At 39.1% G+C, this 23,822-nt stretch overlaps 1 protein-coding gene across 1 annotated transcript in view; it reads right to left on the minus strand.

Moving 5' to 3' along the window:
- Window positions 1-2,758: 2,758 nt before the first annotated feature.
- Window positions 2,759-23,822, minus strand: part of LOC124775104 (esterase FE4-like) — a 383,368-nt gene continuing 362,304 nt past the window's right edge. Inside the window, exons 10-11 of the mRNA XM_047249928.1 lie at window positions 23,563-23,695; window positions 2,759-6,190 (exon numbers count right to left, since the gene is read on the minus strand). Coding sequence (XP_047105884.1) covers window positions 6,010-6,190; window positions 23,563-23,695 — 314 coding nt within the window. The 3' untranslated portion in view covers window positions 2,759-6,009. The remainder of the gene's footprint in view (window positions 6,191-23,562; window positions 23,696-23,822) is intronic.

A 23,822-nucleotide genomic window follows, 5' to 3' on the forward strand; every position in this document is an offset into this window, starting at 1 on the left:
CAGGCTCACAATCCCAGAGCAATTCTTACAACAACTAATATGGAAGGTTGATTGGTGGACATTGCTTCTAGCGGGATTTTATGTGAATGTCGGCAAGTATAATAGCTCACTGGGTAAGAAAGATCCCCTGAACAGGCAAAACCAATGGTCAAATGTTACTTTCACCTATGCCACATTCTGTCTGTAAATGAAGAAATTCTCCATCTCCTTTCTATAGACTTTGTATCTTGTTGAAGAGGGGATCCTTCTAGACTAACTTATCACTCTTATACAGTGGTCATTGGGAAATTAGTTGCATGAAAATATTGGCTCCTCATCTTGCCTATTGTCCAGCTATTGACTCAGATGTTATACATTTGGCTTGCTCACACACAGCCTGCACTCCTACTAGGTGGCACTGTCAAAAGCTTTTTCCCATTGGTCCTCTTATAGATGAGAAAGCATTCATTTGTACTTTGGGGTTCCCATTTGGAATCACATAAGACTTATAATTACTTATATACATTCACATTTTCCATATGTGTGCAAGATGGACACTGCATACACAAATCCAAGGATCAGGCCCTTTTGCAATGAACCTTAGAAAGTTTTTGTTCCATTTGCAGACAGCAGGGGACCACACACATTTCTGATGGTGTCTTTATATCCTGAGGTTGAGTGCATGGTGCACACCTTTAAAACAAGTGTGCTGAAGATTTCAAACTCTGCTACCACATTCCCAATGAAGCATTCAGCTCATTCCTCAGTTTTTGCAGAGGTACACTTTGTGAAGACAAGAGTCTGATGGAACTGTTAATGGCTGCCAACACCACACACTACTGCCACTGCTGGCACGTACCTCACCTGCACCCTCTCAATATTGCTGCCACTATTCACTGGGTACTCCAGTCTGGTTCCAATGCTATGGATGGCATTCAAGCAGCCCAGAAATTCTACTTATTCTTTGTTTCTGATGGATATAAAGACCATTAAAGCTAACTCCAATGTTAGCTGTCACATGCACCAATATCGCTATAGAACTTATGTCTCAAGCTGGAAGTTTCAAGAATCCTATGCCTTATTGCCACTGTGAACCACGTTGACTTATGAAGTTAGCCCTCTACCTGTAGAGAGCTCCCTTCCAGTTCATTCATCTCCTTCTGAGGTGCCAGAGTTTTTTTGATCACAGTGACACAGCTGTTCTGGAACATCGGCAGTTCTGAAAGAGGGACTGACCCTTACCCCCAACAACCAATGCAGCACTGTTGCATCCATCACAATAAGCTGAGCCATTTAGCCCCATATGCCTGGCCCCCCAGGAGGGGATCAGTATCATTACTCACCTTCACTAATTGTGGCACTTCAGCCATTGCCATGCTCTGTGGGTCAGACAACACCTTTGTCCTAACTACAATAACTCTGGACGACATCCACTTCAGACCAGTCTACTTCTTCCAGACAAAGATTGTATGTGTGCCATCAGGGAGCCATTTTTTATGATGAATAGTGTTACATGACCATTTAGAGGCTGTTCATTTTTTATGGATAACCTTATTTGTGTATTCTATCAACACTTACGCTACTTTTCAGTCAGCAGTGTCAGAGTACCTTTTTTAATAAGTTCCACAAATACATTTTGTTTTAGAATCAACTAATTGTCTTATACAGACACTACCACAATAAAATAATATATTTGTTTAGGAAGACCATAAATTCTTAAGGAACATTGTATGGGAACAAAAATAAAACACTCCTATTACATAGTGTTAATAATATTTAACTCATTAGAAGTGGTTTAAGATGTTCTCTTACGAATAACATTGAGGTGATTTCTATATGACACGAAAGAATCATTGTGGATGGAAACATATCAACTAAGAAAATTTATCTATAATGAATATAATCATTAGCAAGCACCACATTTATATCTTGTTATTTTTAATGTTATAAAGGAAAATTTAATTGAGAAAAGTAATAAATTATGAGTCAAACAATGGAAAATCTAGGATAACTGAGTCGCAGATAGGCACAACAAAAAGACTCTCACAATTATAGCTTTCAGCCATTAAGACCTTTGTCAGCAATAGACACACTGCAGTGTGGTTTCAGTTGCCTGAGACTGCAGTCGTGTGTGCGAGTTGTGAAGGCCTTAATGGCTGAAAGCTATAATTGTGAGAGACTTTTTGTTGTGCCTATCTGTGACTCAGTGCCCCGCCATATGGTAAATTATGAGTCAGAATTTATGGTCATTGCTTACCTTCAGAAGGTTAATTGTGTAGTAATGCTGACAAATACATATAAACATAAAAGAGATACATTGTCTAGTTTTCAGATCTAACAGTTCCTTCCTCCATGAGGGGAGAGGGGAAAAGCTTGGAGGAGTTTAACAAGAGAGGGCAGGTCATTGAGACTTCCAAGATGAGAGGGACACACCTGTAGTGAGGACAAGGGTAGATGAAGGTTAAGGACAACTTAATATTCTTAACATTTGTTCAAATGGTTCTAAGCAATATGGGACTTAACATCTGAGGTCATAAGTCCCATAGACTTAGAACTACTTTAACCTAACTAACCTAAGGACATCACACGCATCCATGCCCGAGGCAGGATTCGAACCAGCCACCGTAGCAGCAGCGCGGTTCCGGACTGAAGCGCCTAGAACCACTTGGCCACAGCGGCCGGCATCATATGTAATATCTGAAAAGTTTTTTTTAGGAAGTGTGCAATGAAATAGTTTATGAGTAATTAACTGGGCAATAAACTTCACAATATATATAGAAAAGTAAAAATAAATATATTTTATTTCCATTTGTAAAAATATTAGTTTTTTACATGCAAGGTAATATTACACAGCCATTTCACAGCATTACAATTTCACTTTGGTAGAAGCTGTACTCTAATTTAATAATCCATTAATACATGAAATGCACACAACACATGTGGATGAGCTACATTTCAAATATTGTACTTTATAAACTTCATAGAAGTATATAAAACAAAAAGTTTTGTTCTCTCCGTTGCATTTTGGAGTATTTCTGTGCTAACTCTACTGCCAGTGCTATTAACATGAGACACAATTGGAGATACAATTGTTAACTTGATTGATTCTTTATGGAGCGGTGTCTATGTTTCACACTTCACACCCAACAGTCTCATGTTCAATTCCTGGTGGGATACCAATGAAGTAATTGACGACAGCCTTTGCATATCAACTCCATTAGAATTTGGCAATGAGATCAGCATGACATTTTAAAACAGCTATTTAATTCAGCAGCTAAGTATGAGATCAGTAATTTTCCTGTTATTTCTTAAAACTTTAAAGCATATCAAATGGCTTCAGATAACTGACTCAAAAGAAACAATAAGAATGTTGGATGCGAACTGCACTTACCCTTAGTTCGAGCTGTGAATTAAATTGATAGTGACCAGGAATGATTTTAGTCCCTTAATAAAAATTAGAGATTACTGCTATATTCATACTGAAAGGAACAAGCTGTTCTTTCATTAAATGTGGTGCACTCAGGCTGGCATCATGTAATGATCTGTGAATGCCATTACCTATGATCTAAGACAAATCCACAGATCAGATAAGAGGATAGTTGTTTTTTGTCTGCTATATGTTTTGAAAATTCCAGCACTGGTTTCATTTTTAATCATAATTGCTTAATGATGCACAAAGCATGTTCATTTTGTGCAGTTCCATCCTCCTCCTCTGTTTAATGAATATGTGAAATGAAAATGGTCACCATATTGCCCTTGTTTTACATTAGCTTTTCTAGACATTTGTTACTGACTAAAAGTACTTTCATTGTGTGTATTTTCTGAGTGGCACATTCATTCTCAACAAGCAACTGTGCAACCTGAAAGAAACTATCTCTGTGTCTTCTAAGCTCTCTTTCAGGGCCTCTTTCCCTGAATTTGCTACATTAAAGTCATTCTTAGAAATTAGTTTGCCATGTGAGTGTAAAATGACACATTCCACATCATTACAATTTATCATGCACATGATCCCTGGATGATGAAACTAACTAATAAACATTGTAAATGATGTATGTATTCCTTGAGATGTTATACTTCCAGCCACTGCCATAAATGTTTCTGTTGTAAATGGAACTCAGTTTATATCATCTTATGAGTGATATGAACTAATTTTCAAAATAGAACTGTTTCTGTCTACAGGACATTATGCAGCTGTCTCTTGATGTGAGATAAAGAGTCTGTTGGCTTAGCTGTGACTTTCACTGTCCACTAGCTCACAAAACTTCAACTTATGTAACGGAAATAAGGAAGTCCATAACTATTTAAAAACAATGATTTCAGATTTTAAAAAAGAAAATAAATGTATTCAAATGATTCATTCATATAATATTATGTTCACCTGATAATAAGATAGAGATTTTGATCAAATTATCTTATGTGTTCCGAGTACTTAAAATTTGTTTATATGTTAAGAATCTGAATATTATTACATCTTGTTCAATATTTGGAGGTTGTCAGTTGAAAATTTAGTTTGGAAAGATATAGTTTCACAGAATGTGGAGTTACTGATAAAATGATTGTTACTGGATAGATAAAAAATCTACTCACCAAGTGAAGGCAAGAGAAAAAACATATAAAAGATAAGCAAATATGCAAGGTTTTGGATTCAATGGTTTCTTCTTCTTGCAGAAGAGTTGAAGGTAAAAGAAGAGGGATGAAGTTAAAGGACTGATGAGATTTAGGAAATGGGGAGAGTTACCGAAAAGTTGTCCAATCTTTTAGTTTTAAAATCTTGTCTGGTGCCAACAATCTGTCTTTCCTTCTCATCCCATCTGCGGTAAGTCTCCCTTGACCCAGGATTCTTTTTGACTTTTCCGTAAGTCTCCCCATGTTCTAAGCCTCACCATTCCTTTTCCTCCATCCCTCTTTTCTACCTTTCAAGTCTTCTACCAGAAGAAGGAGCCACTGGTTCTAAAAGGTTGCATATTTTCATATCCTTTATATGTGTTTCCTCCTGCTGCTACTTGGTGAATAGATTTTTTTATCCATCCAAATAGCTTATATTTTCAAACATTGATTATTTTCATTGATATGATGAAGTGATTAGTTTCATTTGGTCTAATTTCAGTTTTATGTGACATTGTGCTGATTATTTACCTCAATCTTTAAAGTTTATTTGAAAATTACTTTTCTACAATAATTTTAATTTTTTGTGTGTGAAGTTACATTTTAAAAAATTATAGTTGTGCTTTCTATCTGGAAATGTTATTTCAGATTCATTAAATCCATGTCCCCTATTACTTGTACTGATGACACACATTACTATGATACTGTTTGTCAGTATACATAGCTTAATTTCTTTGTCTAATAAGGCTCCAGAAACACTTGGTAGTAACAGTCATGTCAGTTAGGTGCTACTGTACTACATGAATGTTAAATAAATTAATTTTGTTCCAGTAACTATAAACATGTAAAATAAGATTAATAATGTACTTGGTGAAATTTATCTGTTACAACTGGTAAATGATAACATTTTGATTCCAAATTATCCGAGCATGGACATCTCTGTTAGATGGTTTCCAAGAGATGCACTTCACATACTTTACATCTTGACCTTTCACCGTTATGAATGTGTTCTCTCTCTCTCTCTCATTTGTTCTATATTCCATGCAAAATGTGCGATTTTTTTTCAAATTCAGTTACTCCAACAAAATGGTATTTGTTTGTTTTTTACAATCCTTTAAAACGATCGTTTGAACTTATCATTTAAACAGTGATCCATATGAGGTCATTCTGTTTTCTGAAGCACTAAAGTGATGATCCATTTGAATAATAATTTATTTCTATGATTTTTTGTTTTGTTTTTGTGCTGGTTTTCAATGCAAAATGAATATCCTTTCATAACCAAATGCAACACATTCCCTTCTATCTTAATCGAATGAAACATTTAAACAGTACCCACCCAGGAAATGCGAACAGAGAGATGGAGAGAAATTTGAGAAACTTAACCAATCAAAAGCAACAGAGTCTGCATCAGTTGTTTTTAGATAGTCATTGTTTAGCAGATTGAAGACGTGCTGGATAGTATGTATCCCACCAGAAATTGAAATACTGGCTGTTAATATTTCTTTTGATTTTCAGTTCCTGTCCAATGTCTGCAAATGCAGGGTCTTCTAATGTGTAGGCTGGCCAGTGCTCTGTCACAACATCATTTAGTTCGTATGTTGGATCACTGGAACAAATTCAAACATATTTCTCATAGAACTGAAACTTAAGAATTTAGTTCTGCTTCACACTGATAATTTCTTGCGAAATTCAAATCCTATTGCTACAGATTACATGAATGATCTAGAAAGAAAATTTGATGTTACATGAAATCTTGGTATGGGAATACGAAATGATGAAAATATCTAATTAGAAAGGAAAACATTTAATATCAATAAAAGCATGAATATTTTTAATTTTTTATAACTTGAATATTTGAAAGAAAGCTTTATAAAGTTTTAATAAGTTCTTCAATTTCTTTGACAGATAGTTGTAAATCTTCTTCAAGATTTTTATGACTGAGTATTCAAGCTTATGGACTGGTTGTGAACAGTTAAGAAGCTAATCAAAATATTTTGCAAGTATTTAAAAATTTTCAGTCTTATGTAAACAAATCAGTGGGCTTCATCCCATGTCCCTTGTTGTTAGATTTACATTGGAAGTATATCTACCTATCTCTTTAAATCTCACTTTCTCCTCCAAAGATCTACTGAATAATAGCCTCTTTTGCAGATCATTTACAGAAAAAAACTTTCATACTAAATTTCCTGGTATACTCACTTGTTTTACCACCATCTAGCCTATAGGCTTTTGACCTACAATTGTAGTAATCCTAATTAAATTGAACATATTAATTTAATATATATAAAAACTGAAACGTTATTTTTGAATTTTATAATTAATAGTGCAACACCTACATTGCCATCACCACAATTGTACTTTAAAAATTCCTTACATTCTATGCTTACACAAAATGCAATTTCAAAGACAATACTGTCTTGGTGCTATGAGCAACATAGCACTCATAGTGCCAGAAGAACATGTGCAGCAGTAAACAGATTGCTGTGTCACTTTTATGAGTTGATCATAATACTCAACACTGGTTTCTAGTTGTTGCAGTTATTTGCATAACTGCATGCATTCAAAGAGAAATGGCATAATTTTAGTGTGATTTATGGCTAACATTTGAAGAGAAATGGCATCATTTTAGTGCAATATCCAGCTTATATTTGAAGCAAAATGGCATAATTTTGATGCAATATTTACAGTGTTCTGTAGGACATTAGCACATAATAACTGTCCATCACTGAGCATAGCACTGGTTAATTTTTTAAAATGATAAAACAGGTAGGGCAAGTGACTATCTAATAAAGTGATGCCAGTATGATTCAACAAAGATTTTTTGTTTGGAAACAAACAACATACATACAAATGTTTATTACATTGCATTCAGGTGAAAGGAAACTGTGTCTGCACTTGGATATTCCTGGTGCACTACAATAGAAACAACTAAGTAGAAAGATGTGGCCTTGGACCAGGGGAAAGGAAACAATAGAAGAAGAATAGATAAAATAATGATGGCAGCACAGGATCAAACACACAAAAAGACAAGATCTAGCAGAAATCTTTGGATAACACTGGAGTTATTAAATTGGATCAACGAAAGGGGGACATATGAAAATGCAGTAAATGAAGGAAGAAAAAAGGAAAATGAAGATAAAAAATGAGATTTACAACAGAAGGTGCTAACTGTCAAATCAGGAATGAACAGAGCTTTAGAAGCATGCACAACTACAGGAAATATCCAGGTTTTTACCTGTGGATTTTCCCACAAAAGAATATGTTACATATACACCACACATCTTCTCTTCCCCCTCTCTCTTCCATGTCCTCCTCCCCCCTCTCATTGACCATCTCCAACTTTTCCCTCTCTCTCTGTTCTTCTCTCCATTCTCTCTGCCCATTTCCTTCTCCCCCTCCCTCTGTACATCTTCTCTTCACCTTCTTTCTTTCCAACTCCTTCTCTCTCCTCTCTCTGCCCATCTCCTTCCTGTTCCAGCATAACGAAAAGTGCCAGCACAAAAATGAAGAACGCAAGAGCAGAGAAGGCTGTGAGACAATGTCAGCCAATAGCATTCTCACAAGGATGTCACCACAACAGGGAGCGGCTTCTACAAGAAGAGAATATAAGTACCCCTCCTGCCAGCCTCAACCGGGCAGTAGAAGACGGACTAGTAGACCCAGGATTAGAAGAGGCCATAGAAGAGCATCATCCTAACTGTTATACTGAGACTTGTGCCTTACATTAATTTTTTGTATGGACATTGTCTACAGCGAAGGACATTGATTATTTGCATGTTGCCCATTGCTTGCAACAACTTGTTGTAAACCAAAGTTAAGTATTGTCAATCTACTTTATTGTAATAAAAAACCATTGATGTGATTTGCTTGAATTGTTGTATAGCTATCCGAGAAAGCAGCATCCTTTAGGCACCCTATAGGAGATGAGTGGGCAGGGCCCAACACTTCCCCCCCTCCCCCTCTGTCTCTCTTTCCATTTCTTTTCTTTGCTCTCTTTGCTTCTCCACAGTTGCCTACATTATCTTCATTTTTTGGCAATGTGGCCTGACCACTTGCAAGGCTTGAAAGGACTTGCTGTGCCAGTTTGACACATTCTGTTTTTCAATCTTGGACTATAGCAGATGGGAAAAGGCAGTGCTGGTCCACCACAACATATATGGGCAGTGCTGAGCCACAAGAGGAAGCAAACATTCTGGCTGGATGCTACTTGGCTATAATACACATTGGTCTAAGTGACACAATAAGTTGCAAGTACTGGTTGGAAGAGCTGATGCATTCTCAGTGGAAGTGTGCTGGGCCCACCCAGTCAAACTCTGGGTGATACAGAAGGAAGAGAATTTGGTGAACATATTTCCCAACATTTGTGCCTTCTGGAAAGCATGCCTGTGGCAACTTGGCTTGGAGAGTTTTCTTGGTCCCTTGTTTCACCAACTTCATTGTTTTGTCATCTGCCATTCTCCTCCATGTGTTCCAGTGCAGGTCCGAGAATTTGAGTTAACTGAGGCATGTTTTGTTGCTTAAAGTTTTACAAGTTATTTCCCTTTTTTAATATGTGTTTCTGGCTTTAGAATTCCTTTCAATTTGTTTTACTGTATATTGTGTGTTACTGAAACCAAATTCCATGATCTTTATCCAAAACTGTAAATTTCTTGTTACTATCAAATTTCTTAGTTTTTAAAATCCTTGCTAGCTAACTATTTGAATTTTAAGTTAAAAGTCTTAATGGCTTTCACAGGGTTGCTGAGGTTCTGAGAGCCTTAAAAGAAAGCTAGTTTGCCTTGTTTTACTCTTCAGATTATTATTTTATTGGCATGTTAAATGTAAATTGTTGCCTTTTACTAGTGTGTTTTCACTGAAGTGCCAAAGAAACAGGTATAGGCATGTGTATTCAAATGCAGAGATATGTAACCAGGCAGAATATGGCGCTGCTGTTGGCAAGGCCTATATAAGACAACAAGTGTCTGGAACAGTTTTAGTTGGTTACTACTGCTGCAATGGCAGGTTATCAAGATTTAAGTGAGTTTGAATGTGGTGTTATAGTCAGTGCATGAGCAGTGGGACACAGCATCTCTGAGGTAGCAATGAAATGAGGATTTTCCCATGTGACCAATTCACAAGTGTACTGTGAATATCAGGAAGCTGGTTAAACATTAGATCTCTGACATTGCTGCAGCTGGAAAAAGATCCTGCAAGAACTGGACCAACGGCAACTGAAGAGGATCATTCAACATGACAGAAGTGCAGTCCTTCCACAAATTGCTGCAGATTTCAGTGCTGGGCTATCAACAACTGTCGGCATGTGACCCATTCAATGAAACATCACTGACATGGACTTTCAGAGCTGAAGGCCCACTCATGTACCTTTGATGACTGCATGACACAAAGCTTAATGCCTCACCTGGGCCCGTCAACACACTGACATTGGACTGCAGATGACTGGAAACATGTTGCCTGGTCATATGACTCTCATTTCAAACTTTATCTAGCAGATGGACATGTATGGGTATGGAGACAACCTCATGAATCCATGGACCCTGTTTCAGACTGGTGAAGGCTCTATAATGGTGTGCAGCATGTGCAGTTGGAGTGATGTGGGGCCCCTGATACATCTAGATATGACTCTGACAGGTGACACATACATACGAGGTAGAATCCAAAATTTTTGGGACTGGTGCTGCCATTTGGAAAGTAGGAGTACTAGATCTTTGCACCACCAGATGGCGAGAGCTGCATAGCTGATCAGTCAGAGTGTGGAGTGGCATTCAGCTGGGAGAACGTGTTGCATGTCCACAGTGATTTCCTTAATAATCTGTGTTTGGTGTGTGGTGATTTTACAATGGAGCCACGAAAGAACAATGAGTGTGTATCAAATTCTGTGTGACTCTCGGAAAAAGTGTTACAGAGACCCTTGCAATGATTCAACAGGTGTTTGGGGGCAGAGTATGAGCCGTACATGTGTGTTTGAGTGGCACACTTGCTTCGGGGCCGGCCATACAGATGTCGGAAATGATGCTCATGTTGGAAGGCCCATTAGCCGCACACTGCCAGACATTGTTGCCAAACTTCAACAATTGGTTCATGCGGATCGATGTCAAACCATTCAACACCTTGTGGATGAAGTAGGTATTGGTTATGGGACATGTCAACGAATGTTGACTAATGAACTGGGTATGCATTGTGTCACCACAAAATTTGTGCCAAGGATCTCGACTGCCGATCAGAAGGCACAGCATGTTGAAGTGTGCACGGACCCTCGTCTGACCGCATCTGATAATCCAACCTTCTTGTCATGGGTTATCACCAGAGATGAGAGCCGGATTTACGGTTATGACCCAGAGACAAAGCAACAATCATTCCAGTGGAAGAGACGGGGCTCTCCAAGACTAAAAAAAGTGAGACAGGTGAAGAGCATGATCATCATTGTGTTTGATACCAAGGGAATTGTGCATAAAGAATTTGTCCCACCCAACCAAACAGCGAATTCCCTGTACTACTGTGACGTTTTGCGATGGTTCTATGAAAACGTGTGGCAACAATAGCCTGAACTTTGGCATCAAGGGAACTGGCTGCTGCATCATAACAGTGCGCCCTGTCACATGTCATTGCTCACCAGGACCATTTTGGCAAAAAACAACATGGCGGTTGTACCCCACCCACCATACTCGCCACATTTAGCACCTTGCGACTTCGCGCTATTCCCAAAACTGAAACTCAAGTTGAAAGGCCATTGGTTCAACACTCTAGAGAGGATTCAAGAAGCATTGCTGGTGGTGAGAAACACCCTCAAAGAACAGGACTTCCAGAAAACATTTTACCAGTGGCAGAAGCACTGGGACTGGTGTGTACCTGTGGATGGGAACTACTACGAGGGTGATGGTGACCATTAGTCCAAAGGTAAGGTTTTCAACAGATGGCAGCACCAGTCCCAAAAATTTTAGATAGCACTTCGTAAGCATCCTTTCTGATCACCTACATCCATTCATGTCCATTGTGCATTCCAACAGATTTGGGCAGTTCCAGCAGAACTTGAGAGGAGATGTCCACCCCCTAATACTCTTATGGATTTATGGACACCCCTGCAGGATTCATGGTGTCAGTTCTCTCCAGCACTATTTCAGACATTATTTGAGTCCATGCCATGTTGTGTTGTGGCATTTCTGCATGCTTTTGGGGACACTACATGATATTAGGCAGGTGTACCAGTTTCTTTGGCCCTTTAGTGTACCATATTGTAAAAAGGTTTTTATTTCCAGTGTTTCTAGCAGTTTATTTGTTCTTGTCAATGTTTGGGGATTAAAAATCACTAAAGAGATTTTGCACAGATGTCAAGTAAAATTGTTATATGTAATTTAACAAATACCTTCCTACATGTTATAGAATGGCCAGCAGTTGCAAGAACTTAGATGGAGAGCCATGTAAGGCAGTACCTCCTGTACTAGTGGCCATCACCAACTTCTCATAAGGCATTGCCAGCTACTTGCAAAACCTTTGGCTGTCTCTTTCTGCACGTTTTGTTTTAATTGTATGTTTTTGGCAGCTATTTGCATTTTAATTTGATTAATGCATTTCTGGCCTGAGTGAATAAAAATTTGTTCTCCTTGCTCACTACCTTTGGGTGCAATCCAAAATAATATCATGAGTTAAGTTTGTTTGTTTTGGTTTTAGTTTGTTATGTGAAGACTCTATCTCTTTATGCTTATGACTGAGCATGGTGGTGCAGTGGTTAGCACACTGGACTCGCATTCAGGAGAATGATGGTTCAAACCTACAGCCAGACTAACAGATTTAGCTTTCCATGATTTCCCTAAATCACTCCAAACAAATGCCAGGGATGGTTTTTTTGAAAGGGCGTGGCCAATTTCCTTCCCCATCCTGGACACAGTCCTGGCTTATGCTCCATCTCTAATGACCTCAATGTAGATGGGACATTAAACCCAATTTTCCTTCCTTTCCTTTTTTACGCATGTGTTTTAGGTACATTTCATCAGCAATGGAACTCAGAGACATGATGAAGATTTCTTATTAAAAAAGGGAGCAGCTTCAGTATGTGTTGTGGGTATATGGGAGAAGGTAGCATTGCCAAGTTGTGTGCCCAGCTGCATGGAGCCTTCAGTTGTTTGCTGTGAATCATTACAGACAATGCTGGCATAGTAAGTGCCATACTACATGTTTGTGCTACCATGCTGTCCAGTGTTCAGGAGAATATTGGCTTCCTGGAGTGTAGCAATCCTCCCCATTCTCGGATTTATCATGTTCAGGTTCAAATCAGTCACTGATGCAAGACTAACAGTCACTTAAAACCAGAAAAAAATAGGCTTCCAGAATTGTCAAATTACAGAGTAGAGCTGTGCAATTGCAAGTCAGACCCAGTGCCTTAGAATGGAGGGTTACTTTGAGGACAACCTCAATTGACAGAATGTCGAGGGAGGGGGGTCATGCTGGACTATAATAACAATTTGAGAAGTTAGCCACTCCCATTTTACCAATGCTCCAAGGTATTAGTGGTTTTGTCTATTGACAATGTTCAGGAAATACTTAGATCCTCTGTTCAGTTGGAAAACCATGTAGATACACTTAAGATTGCTCATATAGTGATTCTTCAGTTCTTATACTGTTTAGCTTGGTGTTGTTTGAGTGGGATGATTAGAATAATTTTGTATAATAGATGCATTTTGAAGGATTTATGTGAGAAGATTATGCAGGATAAGTTATTTAGTTGTGGTGGGAAAGATATTGTGAGTCAGCATTGCTTTCACATGAAAGCCCATGGTGAGACACTTGCACAGTATATTGAGCAGATCCATGCCACCATAAGCAAAACGTAAGCCATGAATAACATTTTGGAAGAAAAGAGACCCAAAGATCATTCATATGTATTGTTCTGTGATAAACCTAGTTCTTTTGCTGACCTTGATAAAATTGTGGCATGTATAGAGAGTATCAGCTTTGGAGATGAAAAACATGATTCAAAGAATCTTGCTAGAGAGCGAGGGTTTTAGAACTCAGTAGACATGCAAACCAAATGAAAGTGTGGCCCCTCTCAGAAGGAGCTGCTATAATTATGGGTAGTAAGAGCATTTTGTGTGTGTGTGTCCCACTAGGCAAGAGAAATTTTGGAACAGCTGACACCAACAAAGTGCACTCCAGTGTGAATACGGATTTCTGCTGAAGGGGTGTAATAATATTAAATCAGTCACCAGACAGTTCCTTCCATTTGTATGTGCAGCTCTTAATCACGAGCCTGCATGCATCTTGTTGGATTCAGGAAGTAGTCCTTCTGTTCAGGAGTATGGCTGGTATGTAAAGTACCACAATATCTATATGTTTTTGGTCACAAACAGTCAGTCCGAATTGTCATACCATTAATGAACAGGTATTGCTATTAATGTGCTGTGTGTGTGGGAAAGCATAAAATTCAAGGGTCGTTATGGCCAATGAGTCTAATGGTTGCAAAGGGATTATCTACAATACTTTTGACAAGTTATGATTTCATTCAGGGCATGAAACTGGTTCTTGATTGTTGAAGCAGACAATTTTATTTATAATTTCAGTACAGAAAACATCACCAGTTATGTGACCATAGTTGCACACAAGACATTAAATATTGTTTCCAGTTCTGCTGCTGAATGTGAGCTTGGCCATTTGGAACAAGGAAACGGCAAACTATTGTTGAGGGTGCTTAGGCAGTTTACTGATGTATTAACTGACAAGCTAGGATTCATAGATGAGTTTCAGTGCCAAATACAACTGGCTGATGATGTTCCAATTTGTCAGGCCCCTTTCTGGCTATCCTTTCCAAAGATAAGGGCATTGCGTCAGATAACTGATAAAATGCTTTATGACAAGGTTATCTGGCCATCACCCTTGCCTTATGCATCACCCATCTTTCTTATACCTATGGAGAATGGCACGGATTACAGAGCAGTAGTGGATTACTGTGCTCTTAATCAGAAGGTGATTTTACAATCTGTTCCCTTGCCAAACTTTGTTAATTGTTTTATATGGTTCATGGGGGCTTGTTATTTTATGGTTCTGGACCTTAACCAAGCCTACCATTAGGTTCCACTGACTGAGGATTCAAAGTTTGTAACCACATTCTACACCATATGGAATTTTTTCAAGTTCAGCCGGGATCCATTGTACTTTCACTGTTCTTGAATTCCATTTTGGGGAAGGATCATAAACTTAAACTATTTATATGACATAGTGGTGTAAGTAGGACATTTCATGAAGATATGGAGCATGTGACACAAGTATTGCTTAACTTGTATGGTATGGTTTAGCTGTCAAGCCCTCTAAGATAAATCTTGACTACCAGGAAATGTCATTCTTAAGGTGTTTAGTTTCTTCTGGGGGGTGTGGTGAGGAGGAGGGAGGGGGGGGGGGGGGGGTGAAGGTCAACCAAGAACATACCAAGGCCATCCAAAATTTCTCTCCACTGAAGAATAAGAAGGGTATTGCCTGGTTCATAGAGATGGTACATTTTTTTTAGGAAGTCTATACCCAACTTCACCTAGGGACACCATTAAATCAGCTATGCAAAATACAAGCAGCTTTCCAGTGGACAGAGAGTCAACAGGCCATGTTTGATGCTCTTAGAACCACCTGAGTAATGTTCCTATCTTGGCAATTCTGGATTTCAAGGGGCTTTTTGTAGTTCAAACAGATGTTTAAATTCTGATGTCGCTGTGGTTCTCCTTCAGGAGAAAATGGCTGCAGGCAACTGGCAGCAGACGCTTCTGGGGCTCTATCTACTGCTGAATTGAAGTACTCAGTCTTTGAGTTAGAGGCTTTACAAAATGGAAAGAAGAAGAAGAAGAAGAAGAAGAAGAAGAAGAAGAAGAAGGCATGGGGAAATTGTTACCTGTGGCTTAATTTGTGAGGTGATGTGTTATGTTTTCCAAAACAATGTGTGCACCAAGAACAAATTAACAGACAGCAATAACTCTACACAAGCCCCAAAATGCTACAAACATGCAATAAATATGTACCATCTGATGATGAATTGCTAGGCGATTGAAAACTGGTAATGAAAAATAAAAATCGAAGAATAAAACAAAAGATGACTAGTTGCACTAATTTGTGGAAATATTTAAGAAATTTTGTTCTGAGAATGCAAATCTCATGTGACCATTATTCCTTACTACAACAGCAATCCTTCATTTGATGAATAAGTTGCAATCTCAAGTCTGCTGTCATTATTTTTCACTCTCACATGCAGATGAAATGGGATAAATGTAAACGGCTAAACCTGGCCTTCAGTAGGTCCATAAAAACAACTTCACTTGCTTTGATGGTGGAATACCCTCTTAATCTCCTCTGTACAATTTATGGTCTGTAAATGACCTCCTCCCAGAGTGGGTTGCCCCTGAGATTAGCCAGAATTGGAGGTGATCCAGAAGCAATGTTGATCTTGCACACCAGAAGGAGAGAGAATGCTGTAATTGGTGTAGGAATCTTGCCAACTAAACATGCTTGATATTGTCTTTATAAGAAATTTTGGAAGCTAAGGCCAGGGGGATGAAATGATTTCAAGTAAATTGTTGCCACATACTGTGGAGCCTTCTAAAGTCATTAAAACATTGACCCCAGTTAGCCTTTTAGTTAAAAATCTGTCTACTAATAAAACTGCCAGTTTCATCTAAGCTTGGTTAAGATTGGCCATTGTATAAGATCATTGTGATCTCCCCCCCCCCCCCCCCCCCCCTTTTTTTTTGGGTTTAAGATGAGGAGATTTAGCCTTGCTGGGTTGCATTGACAGTACTTCTTCACAGTTGTGTAAGTTAGCTGCCCAAGCAATGGATTCAGGAGTATCCCAAGAGAGCATGGCCTGTCTGCCTGTGAGGCTTGAAAGCACTTGCCACACTGGTTGTATACATTGTATTTTTGACCTCAGACTGGAGCAGATAGGGAAAGGCAGCAGTGGCTGACCACAACATACTGGGGCAGCACCAAGCCACAGCAGGTAATGGACGTGCTGGCTGGAGTCTATTTGGCTGTAATACATTGTGGCCTAAGTGACACAATCAGTCACAAGTAGTGGTTGGAAGGGCTGATGCAATGGTAGTAGATGCATGCCACGCCCATCTTATGCAGCCAAAGCTGTTATAATATAGGAGGAAGAGAATCGGGTGAGCATGTTCCTGAACATTTGCCTCCAATGTTTGTGCATTTTGGGAAGCATGCCTGTGGCATCTTGGCTTGGAGAGTTCATTAGGTTTCTTGTTTCAGCAAGTTCATTGTTTTTCATCTGCTGTTCCCATCCATATAGCTTAAAGTTTTATGAGTTAATTTACTTATTGTATATGTATGTCTGGCCTCAGAATCCTTTTTAATTTATTTTACTTTATATTGTGGATTATTGTGACAAAACAGCCTGATCTTTATCCAAAGCTGCAAATTTCATGTTGTTATCAAATTTCTTAGTTTTGCAAATCCTTGCTAGCGAACTATTCTATGTAAGTTAAAAATCTTAATGGCTTTCTCAAAGTACCCAATGTTCTTGGATCCTTAAGCAGACTAGTTTGTCCTATTTTAACCATCAGATTATTATTTTATTGATGTGTTCAATGTGAATTGTTGCCTTTTACTGGTGTATTTGTTATATTGTAAAATTGTTTTTATTGCTGGTGTTTCCAGCAGTTTCTTTATTCTTGTCAATGTTTGGGGCTTAACAGTCACTAAAGAGGTTGCCCTGGTTATCATGTAAAAATGTTATATGTAGTTTAACCAATCCCTTTTTTAATGTTATAGTATGGCCAATGGCTGCGCAAACTTAGATGGAGAGTCATGTAGAGCAGCATCGCCAGTGCTGGTGGCTGGTGCCAACTTCTCATAGGGCACATTACCAGCTTATTGTAAGAGCTTTGGCAGGTCCTCACAGTACTTTTTGTTTTAATTGTTTGCCTTTTGGCAACTATTTGTGTTTAAATTCAATTAATGCAGTTCTGGCCTGAGTGAATAAAAAATTTTTGATCTTTTATGTGAATGATGTTTATTTGGTTGCATGGCACTTCCAATCACAACTCCTCACTCACAATGTTTCACTCTCATCCATCTTCTCCTCTCCATCACCTCTATCCGTCTCCTCCTCCCCTTCCGTCTGTCCATCTACTCCATCTCCCTATCTCTGTCCATTTCTTCCTTTCCCTCTCTCACTGTCCATCTCCTTATACACCCTCCCTCTGACCATCTTTTCCTTCCCCTATTTCTGCCCATCTTTCCCTTCCCCTCTCTCTGCCCATCTTCTCCTCCTCCTCTCTCTGCCCATCTTCTCCTCCTCCTTTCTCTCTTTCCATCTATTCTTATTCACTCTCTCTGTCAATCTACTCCTCTGTCTTCTGAGTCTATATCCTTCCCCCTCTCTGTGCATCTCTTCCTCCCCATCTCTCTGTCCATCTCCTCCTCGTCCCTCTATCTTTCTCTTCCTCCCTCTTCTGTCTGTCCATCTCCTCCCTCCTCTCCCTCTCCAATTCTCCCACAACCTCTCTCTATCCATCTGCTGCTCTCCCTCTCTCTGCCCATCAACTTTGCCCCCCACTCACTCTTTCTGTCTGTTCTTCTTTATTCTCTCTCTCAATCTTCTCGTCCACCATCTCCTTAGCCAATGTGCTCCACTCCCTCCACCCCCTCTCTGTCCATCGCTCTTCTCTCTATCCGTTTCCTCCTAACCCTTGTTCTGTTCATCTCCTCCCCCCTCTCCATTCATCTGCCCTTCACAGTCTTTTGGTTCACTTTGTCTCCCCTATCTCTGTCCCTCCTCTCCCCTCTGTCTGCCCATCTCCTCTTCTTCCTCTGTGAGTCTAACTCCTTTTCCCCCTTCTTCCTGTCCATCTGCTCCTTCCCTCCCTCTATCTATCCATCTTCTACACAGGCCTCTTTGTCTGTTTGTCACCTCCTCATTCATCTCTCTGTCCATCTCCTACTCCTCCCTTTAGCTGTCCACCTTCATTCCAGTTGGTGCTAGGTGGTTCTTACCCCAATAGGGCATCTTACCAGACAGTAATTGTTATACATATCAAGTCTGGTTGAAATTGATCCAGTGTCATAGGAGGGGGATATAGAACATGCACCCATCATTGGAGGAAAACAAAGGAGCTGTATTAATATCAAGAGCTCAGATGACAAGCCAGTACTTTGTGTGGAATGGAAGGCTGTAAAGTGGAAAAACTGAAAAGAAGTTCTATGTAAAGGCAGTCCTGGAAGGCAGTATTATGAAACGGGAAGAGAAAGTGGATGAAGATGAGATAGGCAATGTGATATACAAGGAAAATTTGACAGAGTTAATGTGCCACCATTGATAAAAAATGCCGTGCATGTCAAAATGGTGCTATCCAAAACCTGTGCCAAAGCAACTGTGGTGCACCATGGGCCATAAATAATTGGGGCAGACAACAGCTTTGTAGGTGTGTATGGGCAAATAGATGTGCAACTTTGAGCAAATGACCACCAAGACAAAGCAAGGGGCTACCATCACTCTCTTCTCAATGACTGTTCAGCGAACATTTCTGCACATGGGCCTTCACAGCAGGTTACTGGTTCATGTATCCATGCTGACTGCTGTCTGTTGGCAATGAAGGCTGGAATTTGCATGCCATTTCCACAACTGGATTCCCACTGAGTGGTGACAGGTGGCCTTTTCAGAAGAACCACATTTTATGCTCCATCAGTGTGAAATGTCTGAAAACGAACATCCTGCAACAAATGTCAGAGGGATCCAGGCTGGGGGCTGGAGCACTGTGGTCTGGGGTATGCTTTTGTGGCATTCGGTGGGTGCTCTTGTCATTCTGGAAATCACAATGGATCAATACAAGTATGCATCTATCCTCGTGTCCATGTCCACCCCTACATGCAGTTTGTTTTTACTCGGCACAATTGTATCTACTAGCAGGACAATGCAGCAAGAGACACAGCTCACAGTTCAGAGAGCATCACGATGAGTTTACCATTCCACTGGCCACCAAATTCTGCAGATTTAAAACCAATTGAGAATGTGTGGAACCACCTTGATCAGGCTGTCTAAGCCATGGCTCATCAGCTAAGAAACCCAGTGCAGCTGGCCCAGGCACTGGAGATGGAATGACTCCACATCCCTGTCAATACTTTCCTGAACCTCACTAGCTCTCTTCCTGCTTGCATCACAGTGGTCTGCATTGCAAAAGATAGTTATCCAGGCTTTTGACAGGTGGTCACATTGATGTGACTGGATTGTGTATGAACTTTCATAATTGTTATTGTTGTTTCATTTATCACTACTGAAATTCATGACCATTCTTGACAATTTAGAGTGTAATTTTTTATTAATTAAATCTATTAAATACTTCCAATATAATTAAGGCAATATCACTATTTTAAAGCTAACAGCAGTGAAATTGCATTTACTCATCTTCCAAATTTGCTATTGCCAAAACACACTGCTGTAGATTTGATTACAGCACTATTGTGGTCTACTGGATGAGTGTGTTTGTTGACTCCATTCCCAAGATGTCACCTGTTTGCTGAAACCTAGTGTAGTTTTTATTCTGTTTTGCTTGCCAGTCATGATGGCTTAGTTCCTCTGTTGTTCAGATTTATCTTCTTTATTCCTAAATTATTTCCATTCACTTTGCCATATTTATGTTCTAGAAATGTGCTTATAATGTAGGACAAGTCTGAGTGCACTACAGTATGTGAAAATTTATCCCAAGTGAGATCTTTTACATGTGAACTCTAGTTTCATTGTTGTCTCTATATAATGTTACAACCTACACACTAGTGTTAATATAAATGTAATATTTGATGTAATTTTAAAGTACCTTTCCTCTGTTCATAGCATGTATCAGTAAAATCAGCTTATTCATCTAAACATACTGTTTTTATAGATGGCATGGCCTATGAAGAATTTATTCAGTTTATTTCAAAACACCTATGAGTTATTAATTTTAGATTTTATGCTGAGAAGAAGCTGTTAATACACTTATATTCTAAAATGGACAATGCAAGAATGTCATTAGCGAGTATATATACTCACAAGTGTAAATATCCTGAGGATCTTGAAGAGGGGCCTCTAGGGTATCATGTTAATAATGCCACATATTAGTCTCACTGCTCTTTTTTACTCGTTTAAAAACTTGTGTTGTGGTATGGTTTGGTATTTACTGTCTAAAAGTGATCAGCCTTATTTTTAAAAAATTTAAGGTTTAATTACATGCTGCAGACCGTTTATAGGCTTGGTTTGTCATTATTGCAGTCAAATATTGCATTGTGAAATGGTGCCTGTCAATCAATATATTTTTTATCACTAGCAAACATTAACATTTTACCTTGTTATTTATGGAAACTGGCAGGTCATTTATTTAAACTAAGAAAATCAGTGCCTAAGGATGAATATACAAGGTGATTTTTTCCACCATTTACAAACTTGAGGGATTGATCGACAAGAGGATAAGGAACAAAAGTGGTATAATGAACTTATGTCAAGAAATGCATGGTTTCTATGCTAGAGACCAATTATTTAATCATACTTTGTTACAGAGACTGCGGTCTAATATGCGCTTACCATACAGCCACAGGTATAGTGCACGTGGTTTCCTCCTAGAGGTTGGTACTGTTCCTCATGCGTCATGCTCTAGTGCCCTCTCCTGCCACAGTAATTGGTACTGTTGTGTCCAATTCACTTCTCTTGCTGACTCACCTTGTAGTGGATGTGATACAGTGTTGTACACAATGGTTCCATATCTGAATCGAGAGCTTGCTGACGTGGTGTTTACTTACAGAGAGGTAGATGGTAATGGGCAGCGGGCAGCAATCTTGTATCAGGAGACCTATCCCCGCCAACAACAACCACAGCATTCAGTGTTTGCAATAGTGTTTTGCCATTTGTCTGAGACAAGGTCATTTCAGAAAGCAAGAAATCGTGAAGGGTTTGGCCAAAATGTTTGGACACCAGACTTGGAGGAAAATGTGATTAACACTGTGTAAGGTGATCATCATGTCAGTACCAGGCAGTTGGCCACCAGTACAGGGTAAGGTGGATGGCCGCATAGAACATTGCCCATGATAACTATTACTACCCTTATCACTTACAGTGTGTGCTGGGCTCACTAGTGACATTGGGAGCAGTTTTGTCACTGGTTTCTTCACCAGGCAATGATTCCAGGATTTGTGTCATCCATCCTATTCATAGATGAGGTTACTTTACACAGAGTGGTATCTTCAAGTTTCATAACAGTCATTTGTGGGACAATATGCAGGACCCGCATGGTATGGTGGCAGCAGATCATCAGCATCAGTACAGCTGGAATGTATGAGCTGGGATAATTGGTGACTGTATTTTGGGACCAGTCTTGCTTCCACATAACCTAAAAGGCCAAAACTATCGGCGTTTCCTGTGGGTGACTTTGCCTTCCCTGCTGGAAGAAATGAAATGCCATTGATGTTTTGAATGGTTATGTGGCTGCTATATGATGGTGCTCCAGCTCACTTCGCTATTAACATCTGGATGCATCTCAATCGTGTCTTCCCTGGTTGATTGATAGGATCGGGGGATCCAGTTGTATGGCCTGCTCATTCACTGAATCTCAACCTGTGTAATTTCTGGTTATGGGGCCACCTCAAAAGTATCATGTATGCAGAGCCCATTCCAGACATGGAAACACTGGAGCAGTGTATCCATGCTGCCTTTGACACTGTTCGGATGCAGCTTGGTCATTGTGAATGTGTGAGACAGAACACACTACGGCACATACACACATGCGTTGAGGCACATGGAAATCATCTTCAACACATACTGTAACTGTAGCTGCATGGTACAGCGTGTATTAGACCTCAGTCTCTGTAACAATGTATGGTTGAATAAATGGTCTCTGGCATTAAAACCATGCTCTTACAGCCATAAGTTCATTATACCTGTTTTGCTCTGTATCCTCTCATCAATCAATCCCTAGAGTTTGTATACAGTGGAAAAAATATTCACCCATTCTGAGTTCACTGTTGCATCTGCATCTATTAGGACAACTCCTTTTTCTGTTATGTGAGGAAGGTTGTAACCAAATAAGCATTTTGCCCTTCATGGCATAGTGTGAAAATTTTCAATACTGTGGTACATTTGCACAGTCAAGGACCTTAGAAAAGTTACAGAAAATCTGTGATGGGTATCTTATGTGATATTTAACATAGCTCCTCTGGGTGGAATCCATTTTACAATGCAAAACTGTGAAGCACCTTGTGTCTTGTGCACATAAATACTGTTATACATCAGTCTCTCAGACAGAATAATACTTGTGGAAATTATAACACCTACAAAGAATGTTCTGGAGAAATTTCACTACTGATTTGAAATAGAATATATGTTAATATTTTATGCTTTGTTCATAATGGTATTAAATTTCTTCTCTTATAATAACCAGTATGATTTTGCAGAAAATTGTAAATTCTTCCTGAATGACCCTCTATCATTTAAGTACTGTCTTTCACTTATTATAATGCAAAATGTGGCAGGAGGATGATTAAAAATAAACAGTGCAGCAAGACTAACACTGGTGTGCAATAATTAGTTCATCTTTGTGTATGTATTCTTGCCTTGGCCTTAATTAGTCTCTTTGGCTCTAGGTATTTGGTTAAGTGTTACAGTCCAAAAGAAGCTGGTATCAGATTAATTGAGGTGTTTTGTGATCTTTGTTGAAAATTAATTACACTAATTTCATGCATTTCATGGCTTCCCTACTGATACACCATCTTCAATGAAAAGAAAGGTGGCTGCAAGGTTCTGAACTGTTTATCCTTTCCTCATCAATTTCTTCGGTTTACTTTGTTCCATCTCTTTTTAGCTCTGGAAAAATGCTGGATGCAGCAAAAGCTGAAGTATGTTTATTAGTTTTCCAAATGCACAACATGAACAGAATACTGTTTTCAATATGGAAAATTTAAACATGAAGATATTCCAAATAATCAATGACAACAAATATATAACTTAAAAGATTGACAAAATGATGTCCTCACCCAGTTTTGGCAAAGTTTGTCCAAAGAGAAGCCATAATGGAGCGAACAGTATGTTGGTGGCTGTCTTTATTAATGTCTTGCCTGTTATCAGCAAACAAAAATAAGTAGCAAAGTTCAGCAGTATGAGTAGCACCTGCATAGTGTAAAAACAAATGATAATTACTGTAACATTCTGCAGTAACAAAAGCATAAAACAGTATTCAAGTACACATGTAAAATCTTTGTTAGAGATTAAGACCATAGGGGCCTACTACGATAAC

This window comes from Schistocerca piceifrons, chromosome 2, assembly GCF_021461385.2.
Source record: "Schistocerca piceifrons isolate TAMUIC-IGC-003096 chromosome 2, iqSchPice1.1, whole genome shotgun sequence".
Lineage (NCBI taxonomy): Eukaryota > Metazoa > Arthropoda > Insecta > Orthoptera > Acrididae > Schistocerca > Schistocerca piceifrons.